Here is a 23,383-nt window from a genome sequence, read left to right on the forward strand (position 1 = left end):
CGATTCTTGATCTACTTTTCTTATTAATCTTATTAATAAAACTTAAAATCTTTTTTTGTTTAATTGCATGTAATTATAAGTACTTTTAAAAATAATTACACATTAAAAAATTTAATTAAAACAATGTTTAGAATGTTAAATAGGCTATATGAACTATATAGCTTCAAAACAAAAGCTAGTAAATAATAATGAGGAACAAAAAAATAAATAAAAAATTAGGCTACAAAAAATAAACAAAGAGTGCTTTCAGTAGGCTATTTAAGAGTAGGCTATCTGAACGTTTTCCATTCAAGAGCTGTGAGTGATTTTTCTTTATCAGTTTAGATCCGATAAGCTGCATTCACACTAATCCACAGGTCTCTTTTGAAATATAAGATTGTTTGTCCTGTCTGATTAATCCGTTAAGATATAACTGACTGTGTTTACATTCATTTCATAATTGAAATTGAAATTGAAAGTAGCCTACTGTCAGTGAGTTTCATATTTTTAATATATAAGCCCACTGCATTCCAAAAGACATAAATTATGCCTTTGTAGAGCATAATTTCGCGAGCTTCATTACATTACTCGCGCATTACAAGAGTTTCTCACAGCGCATATCCTGTGCAATTAAGCTCGCGAATGTCATCGTAATTCGCTTCAACCTTTCCAAACTGTATGAATGATTATTTTACGGAAGGTACGAGTGGTGTGTGCGTGAGGAATTGGAAGCAAGCAGAATACGGGTGTTTCTAAAGCACATGCAGCGTCATCACGCATCTGTGTTTAAAAACTAGCTCAGAATCGATTCTGAAATTCTCTGAATCGTTCCAGAATCGTTGGAGAGAGAATCTATAACACAATATCACATAAATTAAACATAAACTGTTCTTTCCTGTAGGCCAGGCCTATATGCGTAGCGTGCCAAGTTGATGCTTCCTCTGCGGACAGCTGCTTTACTCTCGCGTGTCTCGTGATCAGAGTATAATCGCAGCCTTTGCGGTTACAAAATTGCGTTTCATCATATCGCGATATTATCGCAAATGCAATTAATCGTTCAGCCCTAATTCTCTTAATCAAGAACATATTTGGAAAAACAGCTCAGAGAAGACAAATCAGTCTCTCTTGTAGAAGCAATATGTGTAGTTTTAATACAGAATTGTGTAACAGTTATAGAACTGTGTTTGAGCTAAAATGAGTCATTATGATGTGCCACTGCAGTCTGTGATTCAAGGTCGCCAGTGTTTTTGAGTGGGAGGACAGAACAGGTGGTTCTAGAGAGATGAATGCTTACTTGACTCACATCCAAGTCCAGACAACCACCATGTTTTACGCCTCCTACACTATCCGTCCGACCTACATATACTCATCAAACCTAAAAAGCATGAGCCACAGAATGACATGTGAATACAACCCAGGCAGTTTTATCTTGCTTTGTTTAAATTTTCAGATTGTTTAATTTATTTTATTTTATTTGAAGTCTTCAAATCACAGTGCCCTTTTGTTAAAACAAAGTTTTATTTAGTATGTCAATGCTATCAATTAATTTTCCATGAATCAAATATTTTGGGTAACTGAATATAATTGTCACCTGTCAGATTCTCTACTTTCCACAATACAGCATTCTTAAATCATACACTCATCAATTGTGCTGGAATGTATAATTGGCAGGGATTTTGATATGTACCAGCAGGATCCCCTGTGATTCCACACCTAACCGCCCCCTAAAGCAAAGCGTGGGTGCCAATACCAGCTGGTCAGTGAGTGGGATGCCTAATTCCTTATTGTGTTCTAGTGAAAGTAGTGTCAGAGTCAGTGAGTGCTGTCCGAAATTGTGCTTTTGTTAAGAATACTAAAGAACCTGTAGTATTCACTCTTTGTTACTACATACATTACTCTTTTTTATATGCACATACATGTACACAGACACTTTAGTGTTACTTTAAGTCCAGTTAGACAGCTTTTATTTTACTAATTTACTTGTAACAGTCAATGTGAACAACTGTATGTTAATAGCTGGAAAAAGGTTAGCTACGATCCCATTAGATGTAGTTCATTAAGTGATTTAGTCATTTCAGAAGTTTTGGTACTTTGGTACCAAGTCAACTAAATTAAAAAAGAAAAAGTAACATGCCAGTCTTTCTGCAGTATTGGAAATAGCAAGTACAAACTCGGATGGATAACTTCGATCTGTCTGACTGTCAGGCTACTGCTTTCAAATGCTCACATATTTATTTTGTGTGCATGCTCTGTGTGGTCTGGAGGCTTTGAGCATTGCTACTACACACATGAATATAGGGTGTATTGTGTATGATATTCTATCAGCAATTATAATGTAGAATTGACAGTCTGACTAATTCTGTTGCCTTCTGGTATTTCCCAGAATTTGAATCTTTGAAGTGGATCATCATCTGAACCAGGCAGAACATAAAACATCTGCAGAACACAGGGACTTGAAAACCAGACAGGGCACTCATGGAAAAACATAGTTGCCATGGATTTCCAAGGACAAGAAGGGACAAGAAACAGAAGAGGCAGAAGTATCTGTAACTGAAAAAGTTGTAGTGGTATTCCACAAAATTAATTTGAAGAAGCTATTCTCACATCAAGCAATGATGTATACAGAATGCTACAGTTGTGACGATCCATGCATATGTTGAATGAAACAATGTATTAAGCAATGCTCTGAATTAATTAAATTAATTGGTCATTCGTAGTCTGGAATAAACAGTACTTCAGGCTTTCATCAAATTTTATGGAGGCCTTGCATAGCCAGTTGACTACAGGGGAGCAATCTGGAGGATTAGAAAAGCAGAATGAGACTCCAGTGGACAGCCCCCAGCCACATTCAGTCCCACAGTATCATGAACAGAACAAGTTTGGCACCCAGCAGCATCATGGACAAAAGCAAAAACGTATTAATCCTGAGAGAAAGCGTCTCAGATTACAGAAGAAAACTGCTCTGGAGACAGACAATGTTGAAGAGGTAAAGCCACCAAGGGCATCTGGTAGTTCTGAATATCCTGATGATAACATGAGGCAGCCTAGTGAAATGCCATCTGGAGCTTCATCCTCAGCAGTATCAGCTATACCATCCTGTTCCATGGATGAGGCCCTGGAAAGTACACCTCGACAAAAACGTGAGCGTAAACCTCAAAAGCCCGGAAAGTATGTGTGCTCATATTGTGGTCGTGCTTGTGCCAAGCCCAGTGTGCTTCAAAAACACATTCGTTCCCACACTGGAGAGAGACCTTACCCATGTGCACCATGTGGGTTCTCCTTCAAGACTAAAAGTAACCTGTACAAGCACAGAAAATCACATACTCATAGGGTGAAAGCTGGTCTGACTGCAGACAGGGAAGGACCAAGTATAAGTTGTTCGGAGGAGCCACTTACAGAATCAGAAGATGAAAGCCAACCATCCTCCTTTTTAGAAAAACAAAGGATGTCCATTCAAAAGCAAAATACCACAGAAAAGTGCTCTGATAAACAGTTACAAGGTACAGAAGATTCTCATGCAGTTAAAAAGAGACTTGCAATGAGACTTAGCAGAGGAAGACGTACACCTATAGGATCATCTGATGAAACATCCTCATCATTTGGTCTAAGTAGCAAAGGTAGCACAGAGTCAGGCTATTTCTCTCGATCTGAGAGCACAGAAGTCTCTCAAGATAGTCCACCAAACACAAGTGCCAAAAGCTATGCAGAGGTCATCCTGGGAAAGTTTGGTCGTCTTGGTCAGTTACAGAGGACTGCTCATCAGCAACATGCCCATCCTGCTGGGCAAGAAAGTAAAAGAATTCCATTCTCTGTGCCAAAAAAGCAAGTTATTGACCACATAACAAAACTCATCACCATCAATGAGGCTGTGGTAGACACCAGTAAGATTGACAGTGTCAAACCAAGAAGGTTCTCACTCTCTAGGAGAAGCAGCACAGAACTGAAGCCAGCCTCTTCTAAAGAGCCTTTCCTTCACAGTCCAAAAGAAATAGATGTGAGTACAAAGAGCAGTGGTTCAATTACTCTTGGTGTACCTTGTGAGAAATTTCAGCACCATTCTCTCAGTATGGAACAAACTGACGCAACATCAACTGCTCCTCTTCTGAGAAGTCACTCCATGCCCTCAGATGCAAGCGTTAGTGATGTGTCTGAAACTTCTCTTAGTCTTCGCCTTAGCCAATCCTTTGATGACCAGCAATCAGTTCATAATCGGCGTCATGGTATGCTAAGACGACAGCCTGCCATTGAATTACCCATCGGTGCTGAAATTACCATAGACGGACATCCCTATTCCAGCTCATCATTTCATCCCTCAGTTCCTGCAGTGCCTGATCCCAGCCAGAAACAAGAGCCACTTGAGTGTGATGCATGTGGTATAGTTTTTAATGACTGGGAGAGATATCAAACACACTGCATGGTTCATATTTCTCAACAAACTGAAATTCCAGTCTATCAAGTGGAAGAACACAAAAGAACATTCACAACTCGTCCTGGTGCTTTTGCATTTAGAAAAAGAAGAAAAGAAGAGAGCATAGAACTTGACGATCCTTCTTTACCCTCAGTTTCTTATATATCACTCAAAGGATATATGCCATCTTGTGAACAGCCTATTAAAGGGACCATTGAATTAGGTCAAGAACATGGCACAGAATGTGCTTTGAAAGGAATATCTGTCATACAACATACTAGTTCATTTGAGAAACATGATAGTACTTTAAAAAACCCTGGACCAGATGAGGTCTCTCACCCTCATGATGTCTCCCATTGTTCTCCTTGCTCACAATCAAAGGAGCAGTCAACTAAACCATACTTCCGTAAACTTGTACGGCAACACAATGTCCAAGTGCCAGAGATTCTGGTCACTGAAGATTCAAACACCAACACATTGACAGTATCACCCCCTCCAACTGTACCTAAAATCAAGGATGCTGAAAAGGTCAGTGAGTTCCAATGGCCCCAAAGAAGTCCAACTTTAGCCCAACTTCCAATTGAGAAGTTACCGCCTAAAAAGAAACGTCTCCGTCTGGCAGAAGCTGCCCAGTCATCAGGGGACTCAAGCTTTGAATCAATGTCCCTGCCTCACAGTCCAAGTCAAGACAGTTGTGTATCTCACACCTCCAGTCGATCAACTTCATTTGAAGAGGCTTGCAAAGCTGATGCAGATATGACACCAACTAGGAGATCAAGAGCCACTCATACTTTGACAATTCCCACAAATTCTCACAGAGAAATGAGGCGCTCTGCATCTGAGCAGGCACCCCATGTTCCTCAACATGTTAACCTTATTAAGGAAGCTCGCAGTAAGTCTTTTGACTACAGCAGTTTGTCTCCAGATCGGACCCCTGCAGGATGGAGAGAAAGGCGGAAATGCCTTCTAATGAGGCATAGTGCAGTGAGGGAACCTGAGGAGGAGGATCAATCTTCTAAAGTCTTCAACACCAGTTCTCCAACTCAAAGGACTAGCACATCACCTAGCAATAGCCCAGCAATCTCTTACAGTCCAACCACCACCCATCTTCTGTCTTTAAGCAATACTGTACACACATTTAGTGAGAAGCAGATAATGCAATCACAGGATGTTTTATCAGAGAATACCCAGCAGAATGCATTGCAGTTGACACCATTGATTCATACTGACCAACCCACAACAATGGGAAGTCTACTTTGTCCATCAGGTGCTGCCAGAGCTCATTATTCTTCAATGTCAACAGGACTCAAGCTTGAAATTCCAATGGAGAATGAATTGGTGAATTCTGATACAAGGGTCAACCAACCATACCTCACTCATTATCGCCACCATCAGAATCTTGGTTTTGATGTTACTTCAAATACAGAACTACTGAGACCTTTACCAGCTCAGAGAACTCCAGTCCGTCTTAATTCACACTTTCCACACCATACAGGCTCTATTTATACTACAGCTTCACAAACATTTGCCTCAAGGCCTCAGGAACCTTGCTGCTCTGAAGTCAGTTCAGTTCAAGTGGCCTCAAAGTTTGAAATCATGGACCAACAACCAATATCTGATGGATCCAAATCAGTAAGTGCTGGAGCAACCAAACGTGTGCTATCCCCGACAAGCAGTGAGGAGATCAGCCCAGAAAGTGAGCAACAGCAGAAACGTGTGAAAGAGGAGGAGAAAAAACAGGAAAATGAAAGGAGAAATTATGAAGTTTTGATTGAATGCAAGAAGGATGAAAGACTGGGTGAGCAAAGTGTCATCTTACCAACAGAACACAAAGAACCACCATTTCTGACTCTTAACACTAACCTTACTTTTACCTGGTGCTATCTAAACTATATAAAGCCCAATCCATCTATACAGAGTGAACAACAAAACTCAGTCTATTCCTCATGGTGTACAAGTACCCGCAATCCAAACCCTCCTGGCCTGACAAGCAAGGAAATGCTAGCCCTGTTGCACTGCAGGCAGAGACCAGAACCACTCATCTACACCATGGCAGCCATGTCACCCCCTCTAGACAGGAAACAAGAGACACCTGAGTCCCAAAAGCCTAACGTGACTGAGGTAAATGTAACAACTCTTGCATTCATCACGTCAATTATTTCTGCCCTGCTTGGAAAATCAGCTTAAGCTTGTAGCTGTGTTTTATAACATGGTAGCTGATTTCTAGCTGCTCCAAGCTGGTCATTAGTTGGTTAACCAGCTACCATGTTCCCAAAACAGCTTGTCCACTTTAAACTTAACTTTTCAGGTGGGAGAATAACTGTTATGCTAGCTGACATTGATATTATTAAATTGAGGGATTATGTTTGTTTTTTTAGCTCAGTATTTTAAAAGGCATATGAGGGTTTAAGTAATACAAAGGTAAGTCACTTACAGTCCCCACTCCACAGTTTTAAAATGTGATTAAACTTAATCTTCACAAGACAACATTAATGTAAACTTGTAAATTTTACTTATAAAAAGTATACAAAGTCAACTTAAAATGTTGAATGAGACTCCCCCCCCCCATCTCTGTCTCCCTGGGCTCCCGGAATAGGGTTGGTGAACTTGCCCGTGTCTCTCTCGAGTGTAGGTACATGCCACTCAGCCCACAGAACCAAAAGAAGCCCAGCAAGCTGAGTTGACAGAGGTAGAAAAGAAAACCGCAGTGGAGAAGGAGGACCGACTATCTACCTCCAAGTACAGCTCACGGGTACAGATTTGTGAGGGAGGGTAAGTCATAATAATACATAACACTTGTATAAATGCAATGAAAATAAAGTGTAAAAGCATAATGAATGCTTTACACAATTTGCAGTAAATCATTCGTACTGTGTTTGCAAGGCAGCATTGTATAGAAATATATATTTGTTTATTTTCCTCACACTTTTCTGCAAGAAATTCAACCTAAACCTCCATAGATACCTTTGTAGATAGTTTTATTCTTCAGTGTAGTCTAAGTGCTGTCTAGTTTTGCTTTTGTAAACATTATACTTGTGAAATGTAAAATTAAAGGTGTGGTATAATGCCCTTTTCACAAGATGTAAAATAAGTCATTGATGTCCCCAGATTGTGTATGTGAAGTTTTAGCTCAAAATACCTCACATATATTTTTTATATAGCATGTTAAAATTGTCAATTTTTAAGGGTGAGCAAAAACGCACCGTTTTGTGTCTGTTCCTTTAAATGCAAATGACCTGCTGCTCGTGGCACAGAGGGCGGAGCTTCAACAGCTTGCACTCACACAGACATTCACTGAAAATTTCCAAAAAAAAATGACTTTTATGTTCAAACCGGATTCAGACAATGATGGAGAGACTCAAGAAGAAGTGACAACATGTAGAAGCAACAGGACATTTCTGAATGGTTAGTTGATGAATTTATGTAGCTTATGTGTAGTTATTTTCTAGTCATTGATTAGCATATTCTGTCTTGATAAGCTATAAATCGTTTTTCGGGGGGGGGGGGGGGGGGGGGGTTATGTAAATTTCAGGGTTAATGATGTCACTAACCCGGGAGGAAGCTTGTGTAGTCCCAACCAGCCGTTTGTTGCAGTCCTTAAAAAGCGATTTCTTTAAAAGCAAATATCTCCCTTTGCTTTGAACTTTGAGCATTGTAACTTTGCAGATGTTGTTTATGCTCAAACAGCAACATTACACACTAACTAAAGTTAGAAAAGTGAAATCATAATCAACCACCCCTTTAAAGTTAATCAGTGTTGACTTACATCATTAGCATTTGGCCATTCAAAATGAAACACAGAGTGATAATGTCATTGTACAATTTGCATACTTTTTGTGATTCATGTTCTATTTTGCATTTATTTGCATACTGAATTGTGGTCTTCTTTTTCTCTCATGCATTTATTTAAACATTTATATCTGTATTTACACTTCAAATATGATGTCATGTTAGCTGTTGATTATTGTACACAGATGTAAGAAAACCAGATGTGTGTGAGCATCATAATAAGCAAGATACTCTGATATACTATTTCATTTGAAAACCAGAAACAAACCTATAACTTTTTTTTTTTTTTTTTTTTTTTTTGCTGCCTTGCAAGCACTGTTTTTTTTTTAGCCGTTTTTAATACTGTCATAGATACAGCAGCTATGAATGTCCTCTTCTCCACACCCATATGAAAGCTAGAATCTTTGTAGTTCCTGCACTGTGTATCCTGCTCATACTGTATGTGTGGTGGCTTTCTGTCACTAGTTTGTCAGTATTTTGAGCAGTGTTGTTCTTGCCCCGCTGCAGGAGATCAGTTGGCTGTCAGAGCCAACACGGACCGTCTGTTACACAGGCCGAGCCAGGAAACTACCTAGCCTGGCGGTCACTTCCTGTGGAACCCCACAGAGTCCCATTTACACCATACTGCATCAATGATTTTGGTCATTGAGCTAAAGGCATATGGAGATGGCCAAGAGGCAGTAGAGTCACATTTTGAGGTGTTTTCAGATGAATGAAAAACAAACATTTAAGAAATTTAAGTGGTTTTTAGCTGGATTTGCTTTAATACCCAAATTATCCGAATTATAAGTGGCAACCAAACACAGTTCCAAAATTGATTGTTATACAAAAGTAAATAATATATTTATTGAAAACTGCATAGGCCCAAGAAAATCCACAATTATTTACATGAACAGCTGAATTGGAAATGTAGGTCACAAATTTTGGTCACGTCATATGCATTTGCAGGTCAGAGTTCACCAAAACTTCTTTGCATTAGGTTGCGTATCCAGTTTCCCATGCACATGTATAAATGCATATGAATGCATAAGAATGAAAGACAATGGAAGGTAAAGCCTTTGGCCATTTTAACTGCTTATTTTAACCCTTGTTGCAATTGAACCCATATTTAATATAGAATTTGGGCGTAGTTTGATTGGATGCATGGTCTTGAACATGAGTAACAAAAGATATATAATGTTTTTTTCCAACCAGTTAATAAGCCTATTTATTTTGCTCTTTTACTTTGCACAATTAGTAGCTACTAATTAGTAGCTAATTGCATTTAGCATTTCTCTATCCTGTCAAAACAGACCTGTGACCTAATTTGGGTCTCGACCAGCCAGTTGAAAACCACTAGTGTAATTCCCAAAGTATACTTCCGTTTTAATTCAAGCGCTTAATGTATGCACACAACCGAACGCATAAATCCTAAAAAGTTTTGTTCACGAACAATAGTATATGCGTACAAATGTATCCAAAAGTTACTTCTTTCCAAAAGTTAAGAGGGATAAAGATGTCTTTGTACTCGTTTAAACGTTTAAAAGTTGTGGGTATCTCTTAACCTCCTCATGCAAGCACTCGTCAACGTTGCCATCTATTGTTGTTGCCATCATTAGTAGTTTGTTGTTGTTCCATCTCATCCATTTCTTTTACGAATGTAAAAATTACAATTACAGAGTTCGAAAAATTGGGCTGTGTTGATGACAAAATTTGAGCACTTTGAGTACATAAAGCACATAAAAACCAAATACTTTGATCTAAAGCCCAAATGCACTGAGTATACTAGCGACACATACACACTCTAAATTTTTATGTTTGTCTAGTGTCCAGTTGTGACCATTAAACAAGTCATGATTTTTTCTTGACAACATTTGGGAGGAACCCATTCATATTGCCTATCCAATCAGTACAAGAGGAGGCCTATATATACATAGCCGACTCATCTATGTTCCTCGACAGTTTTCTGCATTTGGACCTGCCCAATTGCAACTATGTCAGAGATTGAGCTGTTCCTGTCTGATGACGCATTCCTATTCTCCCGAAATCCTTCGCCGCACTCCACCGAACTAAGCAGCACCCACTCTACGCCGGGTGCTGTTGCAGAGCTTCTGGCTCCATTGTGTGGTTGCCAGCCCATCCGTTCTGTTCTCCACACCCCAAGATGCAGAGCCCTGCTCCTACAGGTAAGACATCCACTATCCTCCTTGCCATCTTAGTACACCCTTGCCCATCCAACTATATCTGCAATCGAGAAATGGACACTGTAGGGATTAAGACATGAATAAAGCACAGTAATATCAATTGTACATCAACCTGCAGACAGTTTGCTTCTTTTTACCCTCTAAGGCTGCCAGTAGAGTGAACAAAGACTGTAGGTGCCCAAAGCCACATCCCTTTCAAACACAGTCTTCCTCCCATGCGTCGGGCCGCGGCAGCAGGCCTTCAGCGAGCCTGGGCTGCCCCCCAGATTCCGCCGCTGCCAGGCCCTACTCTCGTCCTCCCTCTGCTCAGCCACTCACCGCGGCTTTCCCCAGCGCTGCACCCAGTACAACAATGCCTGCTCCTCTCAAATGCCTTCCCCCTAGCGTGAGCAAGCTCAGCCATCTCAGCCATTTCATCCTGCCGTCTCTAACCCTCCCCATTGTCCTTTGCCTGCAGCTCCTAATGCGAGGCTGCCTCCGCTAGTGACACACGGCCAGATAACATTTCCCTCTCCTCCCTCTGCCTCTAACCTTTTCCCCTATCAGTGGCCTACAGCTTCTCCCGCAGATGTGAGGATGACTCCGCTAGCGGCGCAGGCCCAGTCTTCAGTCTCAAATTCTCTTTTTTGTCCTTTACCTACAGCTCCAACCACGGGCCCTAGCGTGAGGCTGCCACATTCTTCTTAGACTGTCTTAACATTTCATGTGCAGTATGTAGATCGGTCGCCCATTCCACCACGGCTTGTCCCCAAGTAAATCCCTCAATTCCTCCATGTCCTGTTCCAAACCAAACAAAATCATCCAGTTACATCCCATGCACAGCAACCACCAACTTCGACTTTTCTGGTACGGATTCCAGAAGAAGACCCTCAGCTTTTTCTTCCAGCAGACAGGTCTGCAATAACTTTTATACAAGGAAATTTACAAGACAGCGTTGTCGGTTTTTGCACATCTGCAGCTACTGCAGTGCCGCTAATGCCTAATATGCCCTGTCATGAGATCTATTAATAATTTTTTTTTAAATTGCTTGTTGACTCTACTGAATTGTCTTGCCACCCTAATCCTGACTTTACTAACAATTTTCAGCCTGGTCTCGAGCATGGTTTTGAACCCAGAGTAGAAAGCCTTCCCTCACAAAATATTATTTGTGATAATCTTCAATTTGCCCTCATAGAATCTGACACAGAAGACAACCTGATCAGTAAGGAAGTTAATTCAGGCTTCATGATCAACCCATTTTATGTTCCTCCCTTCGAAAAATCTTCGCATCAGTCCCATTGGAGTGGCTACTAGAAAATTTTCTGGTAAAAATCTTTTAATAATCAACCTCTCAGCCCTGCATAAATTTCGCTGCAAAAAAGTCAGCTTAACTTTCGACTGCAAAAGCAGTTCCAGGATTTTTGACATGTTATCCAAAGCCATTTGCTGGATTTTCTCTAACAACTATGCAATTCCTTACCTTATTCACGTCATCTCGCCTCCCAATGCCATCCCAGCCACGCATTTTCCTCACAGTCCAATTTTTTTTTTGCTGAGCTTGGGATTCCAATTGCTCAGAACAAAACAAGGGGCCCAGCCACATCCGTTGAATTTTTAGGCATTAACTTAGACACTGTAAAATTCCAGGTCTCATTGCCTAAAGAGAAAATCAACAGAATAATTCTGGTCGCATCCACCCTACTCGACAGCCCAAATTGTTCTGAACGCAAACTCCCATCTCTGCTCAGCCACCTAAACTTCACACTGCACATAATTCTGCAAGGCTGCTCTTTCATCTCACATCTTCTCTCCCTTGCGTCCTCAGTTTACGCGTTAGAAGACCAAATATCTCTAACTAATTTGTGCCGTGACGAGCTTAATTTATGGATAGCCTTCCTTAAACAATGGAACGGTCTATCATTCTTCTACAGCAACCTGGTTTCTCTCGCTCTCCAACTTTTCACCAACGCAGATCTCTCCATCGGCTTCAGGGGATTTTATCAAGGCTGCTGGTTCGTGTCTATGTGGCCACCTCAGTTTTTAGACACAAGGCAGTTCCCAGCTTTGAACTGTATCCTCTCATCGTAGCAGCCTTTCTATGGGGGAAAGAATGGTCTACAAGCAACATCGTAGTTTACTGCAACAACGAAGCAACCGTGCACTGCATCAATAAAAACCGTTCTCACTCCCCAGCAATGATGCCACTCATAAGACTCCTAATTTGGATCGCAGCCTGCAATCAATTCATTATAACTGCTAAGCATGTTCCTGGGTCCAAAAACCAAATTACTGACTCTCTCTCTCGCTTTTCCTTTCAGAAATTCAGGCAGCTGGCTTCAGAAGCGGACCCCAACCCTACCCCAGTACCTCAATATTCTGAGTTAATCTTCTCATAAATCACCCTTTGAGGCCTTTGCTCGACTCTTCTCTTAACTCCATATTTCAGGCCTTTTCTCATAGAACCCTCCAATCTTACCTAACAGCATAGAGATGTTTTAAAACTTTTCCACTCACATTCAACCTGCCCTTCCCAGACTTTTCTCTTCTCACTATTACGTTGTATATCTCCAATCTTAACACAGTCAAGAGCCTTCAAATTGTTTCCATTAAAGGCTACATTAAAGTGGAATCCAATTTTTCCATAAACTCATTTTCGGCTCACCCTCCTCCAAAATAATCAACTCACAGACTTCCCTGCTTATTAAAGGCATTAAAAAAAAACACCCAGATGCCAGACAACCTTTAACTTTAGACATACTCACCAAATGCATTTCCACCCTCCGCCTAGGCTACCATTCCATTAATACTGCTCGCACTCAACGCTATGTTCATTTCATCTATAGTTTTAACCCTAAATCCATCCCACTATTTCAGATTTATCAATCTTAGATAACAAAACAATCTCTTCATCAAAAAAAGCAAGGCAGATCAGACGAAAAAAGCCCATTTCATTTACATTTTCAATCTCCCATCACCTCTATGTTACTTACATTTTAGAAACGCACAGGTTAAATACCCTTCTGACCCGCTTTTCACAGATGATTCAAATCACCCTGTTATGCGTTTCTGGTTCCAAAAACACCTCATATTACTCTTAGCAGAGCACTTTTCAAGTCACTCTTTTCACATAGGTTCCGTAACCACAGCTGCTCAAAAAGGCCTCTCCCAGCAACAGATTCAAGCACTCAGTCGTTGGCCATCAGAGGCTTTCAAGAGCCCTGCCTCTACATTTAACCCCTTTCTCACCACCACAGCAGCGTTATCCCCCTACTTTAGCAGAAGCTCACCCCTATACGCGACCATCCCTGTTTAATTGCCTATCTTTAATTGCGCTTAACTATCATCAAGCCTGTAACCGTTCGACTGTTGGCGGGACCCATCTGATGCCATGAGCATTGTGCTCCCGTCAGATGCCACGAGAACCCTCCCCGGTCAATATCTATTTCCCACCCGTCTTCCAGCTGGGGCTTACCCATTAGATCACTGTGAGTTTTGAGCTCCTGTCGGATGCTGTGAGAGCCCTCCCGGGCAAAACAGCTAAACTTCCATCCTCTGGATTGCCAGCTGGCGTATGCTTACCCGTCTGACGCTGTGAGTATTGCGCTCCCGTCGGACTTCATGAGAGCCCTCCACGGTCGAAATCTATTTTCTGCCCATATGCCGGCTGGAACATTCCTATATAGTATTGAACTCCTGCCGGATGCTGTGAAAGCCTCCCAGTCGAGCAGCTAAGCTCCATCTCCATTCAGCTACCGGCAGGGCTAACCCAACACCCATCGAACTCCCATCGGAAGCTGCAAGAGCCCTCCCGGTCCAGCGGCCAACCTACTACCTGCAAACACTGCACTGTCAACCTTGTACTTTGCAATCTTTTTTGGGGTGTCAGTACCGTTTCCTGGCTGCTTTTTACTCTATCTGGTTATTTGTAATTGTGAACTTGTTAATTTGTACCTGTTTAAACTTGAGTTTCATGTATCTCTTAACCCCCTCACACAAACACTTGCCGTCAACTCTGCCGTCTTTTGAGATCTAAGAGATGCTTATTAGAGTGAGTGGTTATTTTTAATAAAAGAAAGAGGTCTATATAATAAAGATAAATAAATCTGTGCTATGGATTAAAGCTATAAATCAGTCTGGTTTCAAGCCCTATGTTAATTACAAAAGAAGTCAGACAAACTGATAGAAAGAAATTGAACTGAAAGAAATGTAATTCTTCAAGGTTATATAGTATGTAACTTAGTCTGTCGTGACTGAGATCAGTTTACAGACACAAGTCTTCCTAAAAACAACCACCTGTGGCGCTTCTGAAGAATTATAGCATTTTTAACACAGCATACTCTTCACAGCAGCCATGAAATTGACTCATAATTTGGCTGTGCTGTTTCTCCTTCCAAGTATGGTCTTTAGTTTAGGAGACATTTCTGTCTCTTCTGAATGAGAACACTGAAGGTGGTTAAGGTGGTTTATGCATCTTAAAATGGAAGCTCTGAGGTTTTAGTTGATGAATGAGGGGAGTGATTTTGCGTGAAAGTTTGGGAAATGGATTGAGCCAGCATTTTGGGTGAATGGTAATTATGTGGTTTCTGCACAGTTCATCCTTTCACATAATGTATATGTCGTGAATTTTCACATCTTTATGTGTCATGATTGATCCCCTTTCTTCAGGCCATGTCTTACCTTTCAATAATAAGCTGTCAATATTTCTCATACTTAGATTTCGTTATTAAACGTCAGTGCATAACTCATCCCACACCATGCTACAGACATGAATGAGACTGAAAAATTTCATTTTCAAATCAAATAATGAATTTTCAGACATCTTGGGAAAAAAAAAATTTTCCCACAAAATTTGTATGCATGCAAATTGGATAATATGCAAGGTAAACATTTCTAAACATTTCAGATTTTTTTGCTATTTTATTAAATAGGTTTCACATGTAAATCAACAATTTTACAATTTTAACAATATTTTGTTTGTTAAATTTTAACAATATCGTTTTTATGATATATTAATATAGGGTATAATGCTAATTTGCAGTTTAATACGTTGCTTATACAAAGACATTTTATTTTAACATATTTCAGTCGATGTTTACTCATCTCAGTATAGCAATACAGTTTAGGAAAAGCTAAACTAGTAGATGTGGTCATGTTCATGTAAAAATAGCATGTTGTAAGTGCCTGTAGTAAACAACAGACGCATCTGTGCCGTTCATTCACACATAGACACACGATTCATATTTAAACAGTCTTTTTGCAGTTTACATACACTATATTGCAATTAGAACAAAACACTCAAGAATAAAGACCTTACTATTCACAATCCTCAGCCGTTGCTCCTCGAAATGAAACCAAAACCAGCACTTTTGAGGTACATTTTTCCAGGATTATATTACTATTACGCTATTATTATTCCTCACAGCGTCGCAAGGCGACGTAAAGTACATGAATCTGATTAAACTGTTTTATCGAACTGATGTGGGCATTGACAGGTTTGCATGGATCGCCTCAGATCATTTGTGTTTCAATAGCGCGCGCTCTCCGTGGGTGTGTTCACATTAGCAGATAATGAGTTGCCATGATAATGACTGATATCTCTCTTTTCATACAGATTACATAAACAGATAATATTTGTTTCCATTTTGAATTTGATCATTTAAAAGTAGACACTTAAATGATTATAAAGATGTATTGCTCTTGCCTGTGTGACTAGTATTCGCTGAGTTTTGGTTAAGTTTAGAGATGTGCTCCAGAAAAAACGTTCACGGAGACAGAGAGGCAGAAAGTACACCCTGTTTATTTTCTTTATTTTACAAAAGCCCAATGTTTTGTTTCGATTGCAAGTGGACGCATAAAAAAGTAGACATTTAACAGTTTATTTTTTTATATTTTTTTAATTCTGTATGACCATAAATGACGGAGTATTTTAAGTCTATTTTGCTGCTATGTGAAAAAAAAACAGCAAAACGCGCACAGGTGTAGCCGATCAGCACTTACTCCTGGCTGCTGATTGAATGATGAGAAGTAATTACAGGGTGACGCTGAAGTGCACTCTGGAGACTTGTCATCACTCCCCCGCTTAAGCGTCGACCTGGTCCTGGAACAACACAGGGGAGAAGACAGGGGTAGGTGGGGAGTGACACTGGACAGACCACACCAACCTGCCCACATCCTTGACAATCCATCCGTATTTCCATTTGCTGCCCCGGCCCGATGTTGCACCTTGAAGTGGAAATCTTGGAGGGCGAGGAACCAGCGAGTCACCCTGGCATTCGTATCCTTTGTCCGGGCCATCCACTGCAATGGAGCATGGTCAGTCACCAGAGTAAAGCTCTGCCCTAACAGGTAATACCACAACTCCAGAACTGCCCACTTTATGGCCAGAGCTTCTTTTTCCACTGTGGCATACTTGGTTTCAGCTGGAGTAAGCTTCCGGCTAAGGTACACCACCGGATGTTCCTCTCCGTGCAGACAGGACAGCTCCCAGCCCAGTCGGAAGCATCTGTCTGGAGTGTGAAGGGGCAGTTAAAATCAGGGGCATAAAGGACTGGAGAAGAGGCCAATGCTGACTTAAATGATTGGAAGGCTGCTTCAGCATCTGATGTCCATTCTAGTCTCTCGGGCTGCCCCTTCTTGGTCAGGTCTGTCAGGGGGCAAGCTATTGCAGAGAAGTTAGGGATGAAACATCTGTAGTAACCTGCCAACCCCAGAAAGGCCTGATGAGGTCTCAACAGGATGTCCATCATATGCTGGAAGGTTGCTGGAGCACCATGCACCCCGAAGGGTAAAACCCGGTACTGCCAGTGGCCACTAGGGGTGCTAAAGGCTGTTTTCTCCTGGGATGCAGCTGTGAGAGGGACCTGCCAGTATCACTTTATCAGGTCCAAGGTGGAAATATATCGGGCTCTACAACGAAGATGGAAATTTTGTTGAGTTTCCGAAAATCATTGCAGAACCGGAGGGTTCCATCAGGCTTTTGGACCATCACAATGGGACTGGACCATGGGCTCTGTGATGCTTCGATGACCCTTCAACATCTGCTGGACTTCTTCCTCAATAGCTTGTCGACGATCCTCGAGGACCCTGTAGGGGCACTGCCGGACAATAGTTCCAGGGGGATTGCGAATCTCATGCTAAATTAAGTTGGTCTGCCCTGGTAATTCTGAAAACACATCTCGGAACTGTCCGATCAGGGATTCAAGTTCTATCCTCTGAGTGCCTGACAATTGTGGTCCCAAATCAACCACTGGTCCTTCAGCTTGCGAAAAAGCGGCCAGATGTTCTCGAGGTGCTGTCCATTTCTTCAGCAGGTTGATATGGTAAATTTGTTCTGCTCTCCTCCTTCCCGGCTGGCGGACTCTATACGTCACTGGCCCAACCCGCTCAATTATGGTGTAGGGTCCCTGCGAGGACGCCAGGAATTTAGAAGTGGCACACGGAACCAGGACGAGGACCCGATCTCCTGGCTGGAATTCCCGAGCTTGAGCGGGTCGGTTATAGAGGCGTTGCTGTGCACGCTGGGCCAAGGCTAGATGTTCTCGCACTAATGGCATGACTCTGTCAATCTTCTGTCTCATATCTTGTACGTGCTCTATCACTGTTCGATGTGGGGAGGGCTGACGTTCCCATGCATCCCGGGCTACGTCGAGGAGACCTTGCGGTTGCTGCCCAAACTACAACTCAAAGGGGGTAAACCCTGTGGAGGCTTGAGGGACTTCACGGATACCAAAAAGCACATACGGGATCATGAGATCCCAGTCACGTCCGCCCTCAGCTACCATCCGCCGTAACATCTGCTTTAGAGTCTGGTTGAAACGCTCAACTTGTCCGTCCGTTTGGGGGTGGTAGACTGAAGTACGGAGCTGTTTGACTCACAGTAACTGGCATAGGTCTTTCATGAGCTTGGAAATGAAGTGCCCTGGTCAGTCAGGATCTTGTCCGGAATGCCCACCCGGCTGAACAGAAGAAACAGTTCCTTGGCAATGTTTTTCTATGTAGCCTTCCGAAGGGGTACAGCTTCGGGGTATCGGGTTGCATAATCCACGATGATGAGTATGTGCTCGTGGCCCCATGCAGACTTCGGCATCGGTCCTACCAGGTCCATCCCGATATGCTCAAAGGGCACCTTGATAATTGGCAATGGGATAAGTGGGCTGGGGGGAGGTTGTAGTGGTGATGTTCTTTGACAAGTTGGGCAGCTTTGGCAGAACCGCTTCACCTCAGCGTCCAGGCCAGGCCAATGGAACCGATCTCGAACACGCTGAATTGTGTTCTTCACCCCTAGGTGCCCTGCTATCGGGTGTGAGTGGGCTAGCTCCAACATGATTTCAGTCTTGGACTTCGGCACTACCAACAGGTGTTTCTCCTCCCACCGCCATTGGGCAACACAGTAAAGCAGGCAATTTTTCACTATGAAGTGCGGGTAGGGATGGGGGGCTGGATGTTGGGCTTCTCCCTCCACCTCCCTAACCTGTGACCGACAATTCCGTAGCCTATCATCCTCTCGCTGTTCGTGTCCAAACAAGCCCCCTTCTCTCTCGCTGTCGGTGGCCTGCAGGACTGGTTGGCTAGCAGTCCAACGGTGGGTCCTTTGTTTTCGGTGACTCCTGTTCCGACTAGCAGGTTGTATGGTGGTTGCTAGCAGGTGGTCAAACCCCGGCCAATCCCTTCCAAGCAGTACAGGGACCGGGAGGTCCTTTACCACTCCTACCTCCACCGGCCAGGACTTCGATCCAGCAGAGATGGTGACCGTTTGGGCAGGCACATAACGGGTATCCCCGTGTACGCAGGTGATGGGGATAGACGATTTGCTGCCTGGCCGGGCCTTGATGATTTGAGGTTGTACCAGGCTCACTGAGTTGCCTGAATCGCATTCACAGGCGCCTCCAGCGGTACAGCTCGGTGGACAATACAACCTGCTAGCCATACTTTGGCATCGGGTGGGTGTGGGTCGGTTGGCATAGGTTCATCCCGTGGTGTGGACGCTGCCAGCCTGTTTCCTGTTCTTGAGATGCCCTTTGGTGATCGCCATTCTGGGGGCACCCTCCGGGGAAATGTGGCTGCTCTCTCTCCGGCGTCCCAAGCTTGGGCTGCCTCCGTCAGCTCCACCGCCTCTACGAGTTCTGCAAGGGTTGCGGGATTCCTCATACTAACAGCTTTCCGATAAACTCGAGGTAATGTGGTCCACCACCACCCTTTCAACTACCTGGCCAGCCGTGGGATTCCCAGAGAGAAGCCAAAGTTGAGCTAATTGTGACAGCTGGGCGGCTTGAACTCCTGCAGGTAGTTGCAGGTCATACACCCATTCATGGAAGCGTTGTGCAGCACACACCAGGGAAAGCCCCACTCGTGCCAGGATTTCCTGTTTTAAATCCACATACAACTCATTTGAGGGGGCCTGGAGTGAATAGTAGGCTCGCAAATAAGCCTCAACATCATCATGTTCTGTTAACTTTGTGAGCAGCTGCTGGGCCTGGACACGGGGTTCTGGAAGGGGTACACGGCCTGCAGTTCCCAGCCTTAATTGCTCAAGCACAAGCTCCATACGTTTTTGTCTGCCGGAGAGTTGTTCTACGAACTGCTGTTGGCGAATGCTGACATCGGTAAGCCGGTGGATAATTTCCTCCATTATGAGAGTGAGTGTGGTTTCTGCAGTAAGGTAAACAGAGGTGTCATCAGTATGACCTCATTCAGCAAAAATCTGTATTCCCGTATTCTCCACCACTGTGGCTGTCATGAATGCGAGAGGAAGCAAGATGCAGGTAAAAGATGTTTATTATAAATAAACAGTGATGATCAGATCCAAACAACACAACACACAAGGCAGGAAAGTAATACAGGGACCTTGATGGGCTACCGGGCTGATGGTGGAATGACAGGTGAATGAGTAATCCGTTAATCCAGAAGAACGATGATGACGACAGGAAACGAAGACACGGAGAGACTAATCCAACAGGAACGATGATCACGAGGGATGCCAAACAGGACAGGAACCAACCCCGGTAAACACCACAACAATCTGACAACACAAGACACCAGTCACTGAGAATATATGGGTGAGTAGAGTGGAATCAGCTGGCGCTGATGATCAGCGGTAATCGGAGGACACACCCACACTAATCACACACACTACACACAATCATACGAGACAAGGAAGAGGCAACGAAGACATTGCATTTCTCATTGCAACCTTGAACCTTCAACAACTAGAGATCGAAGGTAGCGTTAGTTTTGACGCTGTGACAGTGGCGGGCTGATTGAGGACACAGACCAAACTGACTTGCAGTGCACACGTCCCTGGAGGTGTTTATTGAACATAAAGTAATATCTTAACGTGGGAATTACTGTGCTCAAAGGTTGATGAAGTGATGAAGGTGCAGAAAAGGTCTGTGGCTTTCCAGTGTTAGAAGGCCAGTGCTGATCAGTTAATCCTCACTTGAATCTGGAGAAGCAGAGACAAAGAGAACACACTATTAGCATTTCCTGCAGTGGAGAACTAGCTCACCCTTTCATTGGCTGCGTTTACACTTGGCATTAACATGCAACCTGTATCCGGATGTTGTCCACATACGCATTGAAAAGACAAGTGTAAATGTGCTTCTGATCGGAATGTTATTCGATCAGCGTGTCCAGGTTCAGAGGTAGTCGAGGACGCATTGTGATTGGATCTCAGTGTAAACGCAATCCAGCCATCGTGTCTGCATTCACTGGTGGACGTCACACAAAACCCCGCCCACTGTGTTTATTCCCCCACCTCTCTCCGGAACTGAGAGCTGTGTGGTTTTGCGATACAGTCGAGTGCGAAGTACATCGCAAATATACTGAAATGTTTGCCTTCGCAGTTTGCACCCAAAAGTTGCAGAACCATTCATTTTCTGTAAAGAACGCGCATTTTTCCCACCACAGCTGGCAATGTTCTCGGACCCATACGTTTCTCTGTACCGTTTCCATTATGGCATCTATCCACAATTTTAGTACTTGCAGCCTCTTCATCCTCCTCATTTTGCGAGATTTGTAAAATGTCCCCCGACTGAAAATTGTTTTTAAAAGAAAACCCACCACTTTTTTTTTTTTTTTTTCGTGGGAATGCGAGATCCGATCTGTTATCCAGATACAGAAGCCACTTGATGTGGACAGGTGTAAATGCACCGTGTCCTGATTGGCTTATGATCCGATCTGCTTGATCGGATTGCGATGATCGCATGTTAATGCAAAGTGTAAACGCAGCCATTCTCTTGCTCTGCTTATATTCTCTCTTCTTAATGAAGCACAGGTGTGGCCGATCAGCACTTGCTCCTGGCTGCTGATTGAATGTGTCACGGTTGTTAGATCCACTGTCTTACTCATGTCGTGTGTGTGTGTGTGTTGTTCGTACTGATTGTTTCACATGGGCGTTACCGCTGATTACTTATTCCCTCATCAGCACCAGCTGCATCCCATCTAGCCAGCCTATTTAATGCCTTGTCTTTCGTCTTGTGTTTGTCAGATCGTTGTTGGAGCTTCCCCGTGTCTTTACCTGTTCCTGCTCTCCTCGTGTGTTCTCTCGTCTGCTTTTGAGTTCATCGTTTTGTGCTGGATTCCTGTTTCCAGTCCCGTTGTGGATTCTACACTCTGATCATCACTCATCACTCCGGGGAATTCTACACTCTGATCATCACTCATCACTTCGGGGTTGCCCGTCGAAGTCCCTGCGTCACCACTCTCCTGCTGTCTGCGGCGTTTGGACTTAGTTGTTTATTCCCAATAAAGAGATCTTTTACTTGCATCTTGCATCCGCATATACTTTACGTAACAGAATGATGAGAAGTAATTACAGGGCAACGCTGAAGTGCACTCTGGAGACTCGTCACAGGGTCTAGACGAAGACACAAGTGGTCACAGAAGATTTAAAAATGCATTTTAAGACCAGGTGTAAACGGTAATGCGTCTTGACTGACCACTTGTGGATTATTGAAAATGCATCTTAAAGGAACACTCCACCGTTTTTTGAAATAGGGCTTATTCACCTTCTTTCCTACATTTAGATAGGTGGGCAAATGCATTTTTGTCTCAGTGCATGCATTGTTTTAGTTTGACAGGGTCGCGCTAGCTTAGCTTAGCATAATGAATGGAATCCTTTGTTGCCAGCTAGCATGTCCTGAGTAAAAGTGATAAAAAAAAAAAAAAAACCACCTAATTACTTCTTGTGGCCTGCGTATTCACAACGAGTACAAATAGCGATTCAGAGGAAGCACAGGCGAAGCACTGCTACTTGGGCGTGATATCTCTGCACCCAAGTAGCAGTGCTTCGTCTGTGCTTCCCCCTAATATAGTCCCAAGTCAATATCTGCATAGGAAATCGCCTAGTGTTAATCTGCATCGCTATTTGTACTTGTGAATACGCAGGCCACAAGAAGTAATTAGGTGGGTTTTTTATTTTTTATATCACTTTTACTCAGGACATGCTAGCTGGCAACAAAGGATTCCATTCATTATGCTAAGCTAAGCTAGTGCCGACCCTGTCAAACTAAAACAATGCATGCACTGAGACAAAAATGCATTTGCCCACCTATCTAAATGTAGGAAAGAAGGTGAATAAGCCCTATTTCAAAAAAAGGTGGAGTGTTCCTTTAATACCAAGTGTAAATGTTTTAACCACCACGCAAAGCACCTTAGCAACTATGTAGCAACATGCTAAAAACCGCTCAGAAATGCATTTTTTTTGCATGCCCAAGCATCACTCATATTTTCTTCAGAACAGATTAAATCTAATTATTATATAATGCACTGCCTTTTGGACCCACTTTAATTTAAAATTTTGGAATTCCGGTATGTTTAGAATGGCATTGGTTATTTATTGGATCACATTAATTCCATCTTTACTTTGTGGTGAACAGTAGTCTGTTACTGTGAATATATTGCATCACAACCTAAATAGCTGCACAGCCTCAATCTAAAAAACTAAATCGTCCAAAATTGAACTCTATTATGGCTGTTATTTTTAAGAAAGCTGGCAACACAGTTCTTGATTTGTACTCATGTTATTGGTTATGAGCTGCTGGTTGGG

General features: G+C 42.7%; 1 protein-coding gene across 1 annotated transcript in view; it reads left to right on the forward strand.

The window, feature by feature from the left end:
- hivep3a (HIVEP zinc finger 3a) overlaps positions 1-23,383 on the forward strand; it is a 58,459-nt gene that overhangs the window by 24,108 nt on the left and 10,968 nt on the right. Inside the window, exons 2-3 of the mRNA XM_084130763.1 lie at positions 2,363-6,508; positions 7,020-7,159. Coding sequence (XP_083986889.1) covers positions 2,735-6,508; positions 7,020-7,159 — 3,914 coding nt within the window. The 5' untranslated portion in view covers positions 2,363-2,734. The remainder of the gene's footprint in view (positions 1-2,362; positions 6,509-7,019; positions 7,160-23,383) is intronic.

Source organism: Abramis brama (assembly GCF_963993115.1).
Source record: "Abramis brama genome assembly, chromosome: 12".
NCBI classification, from domain to species: domain Eukaryota; kingdom Metazoa; phylum Chordata; class Actinopteri; order Cypriniformes; family Leuciscidae; genus Abramis; species Abramis brama.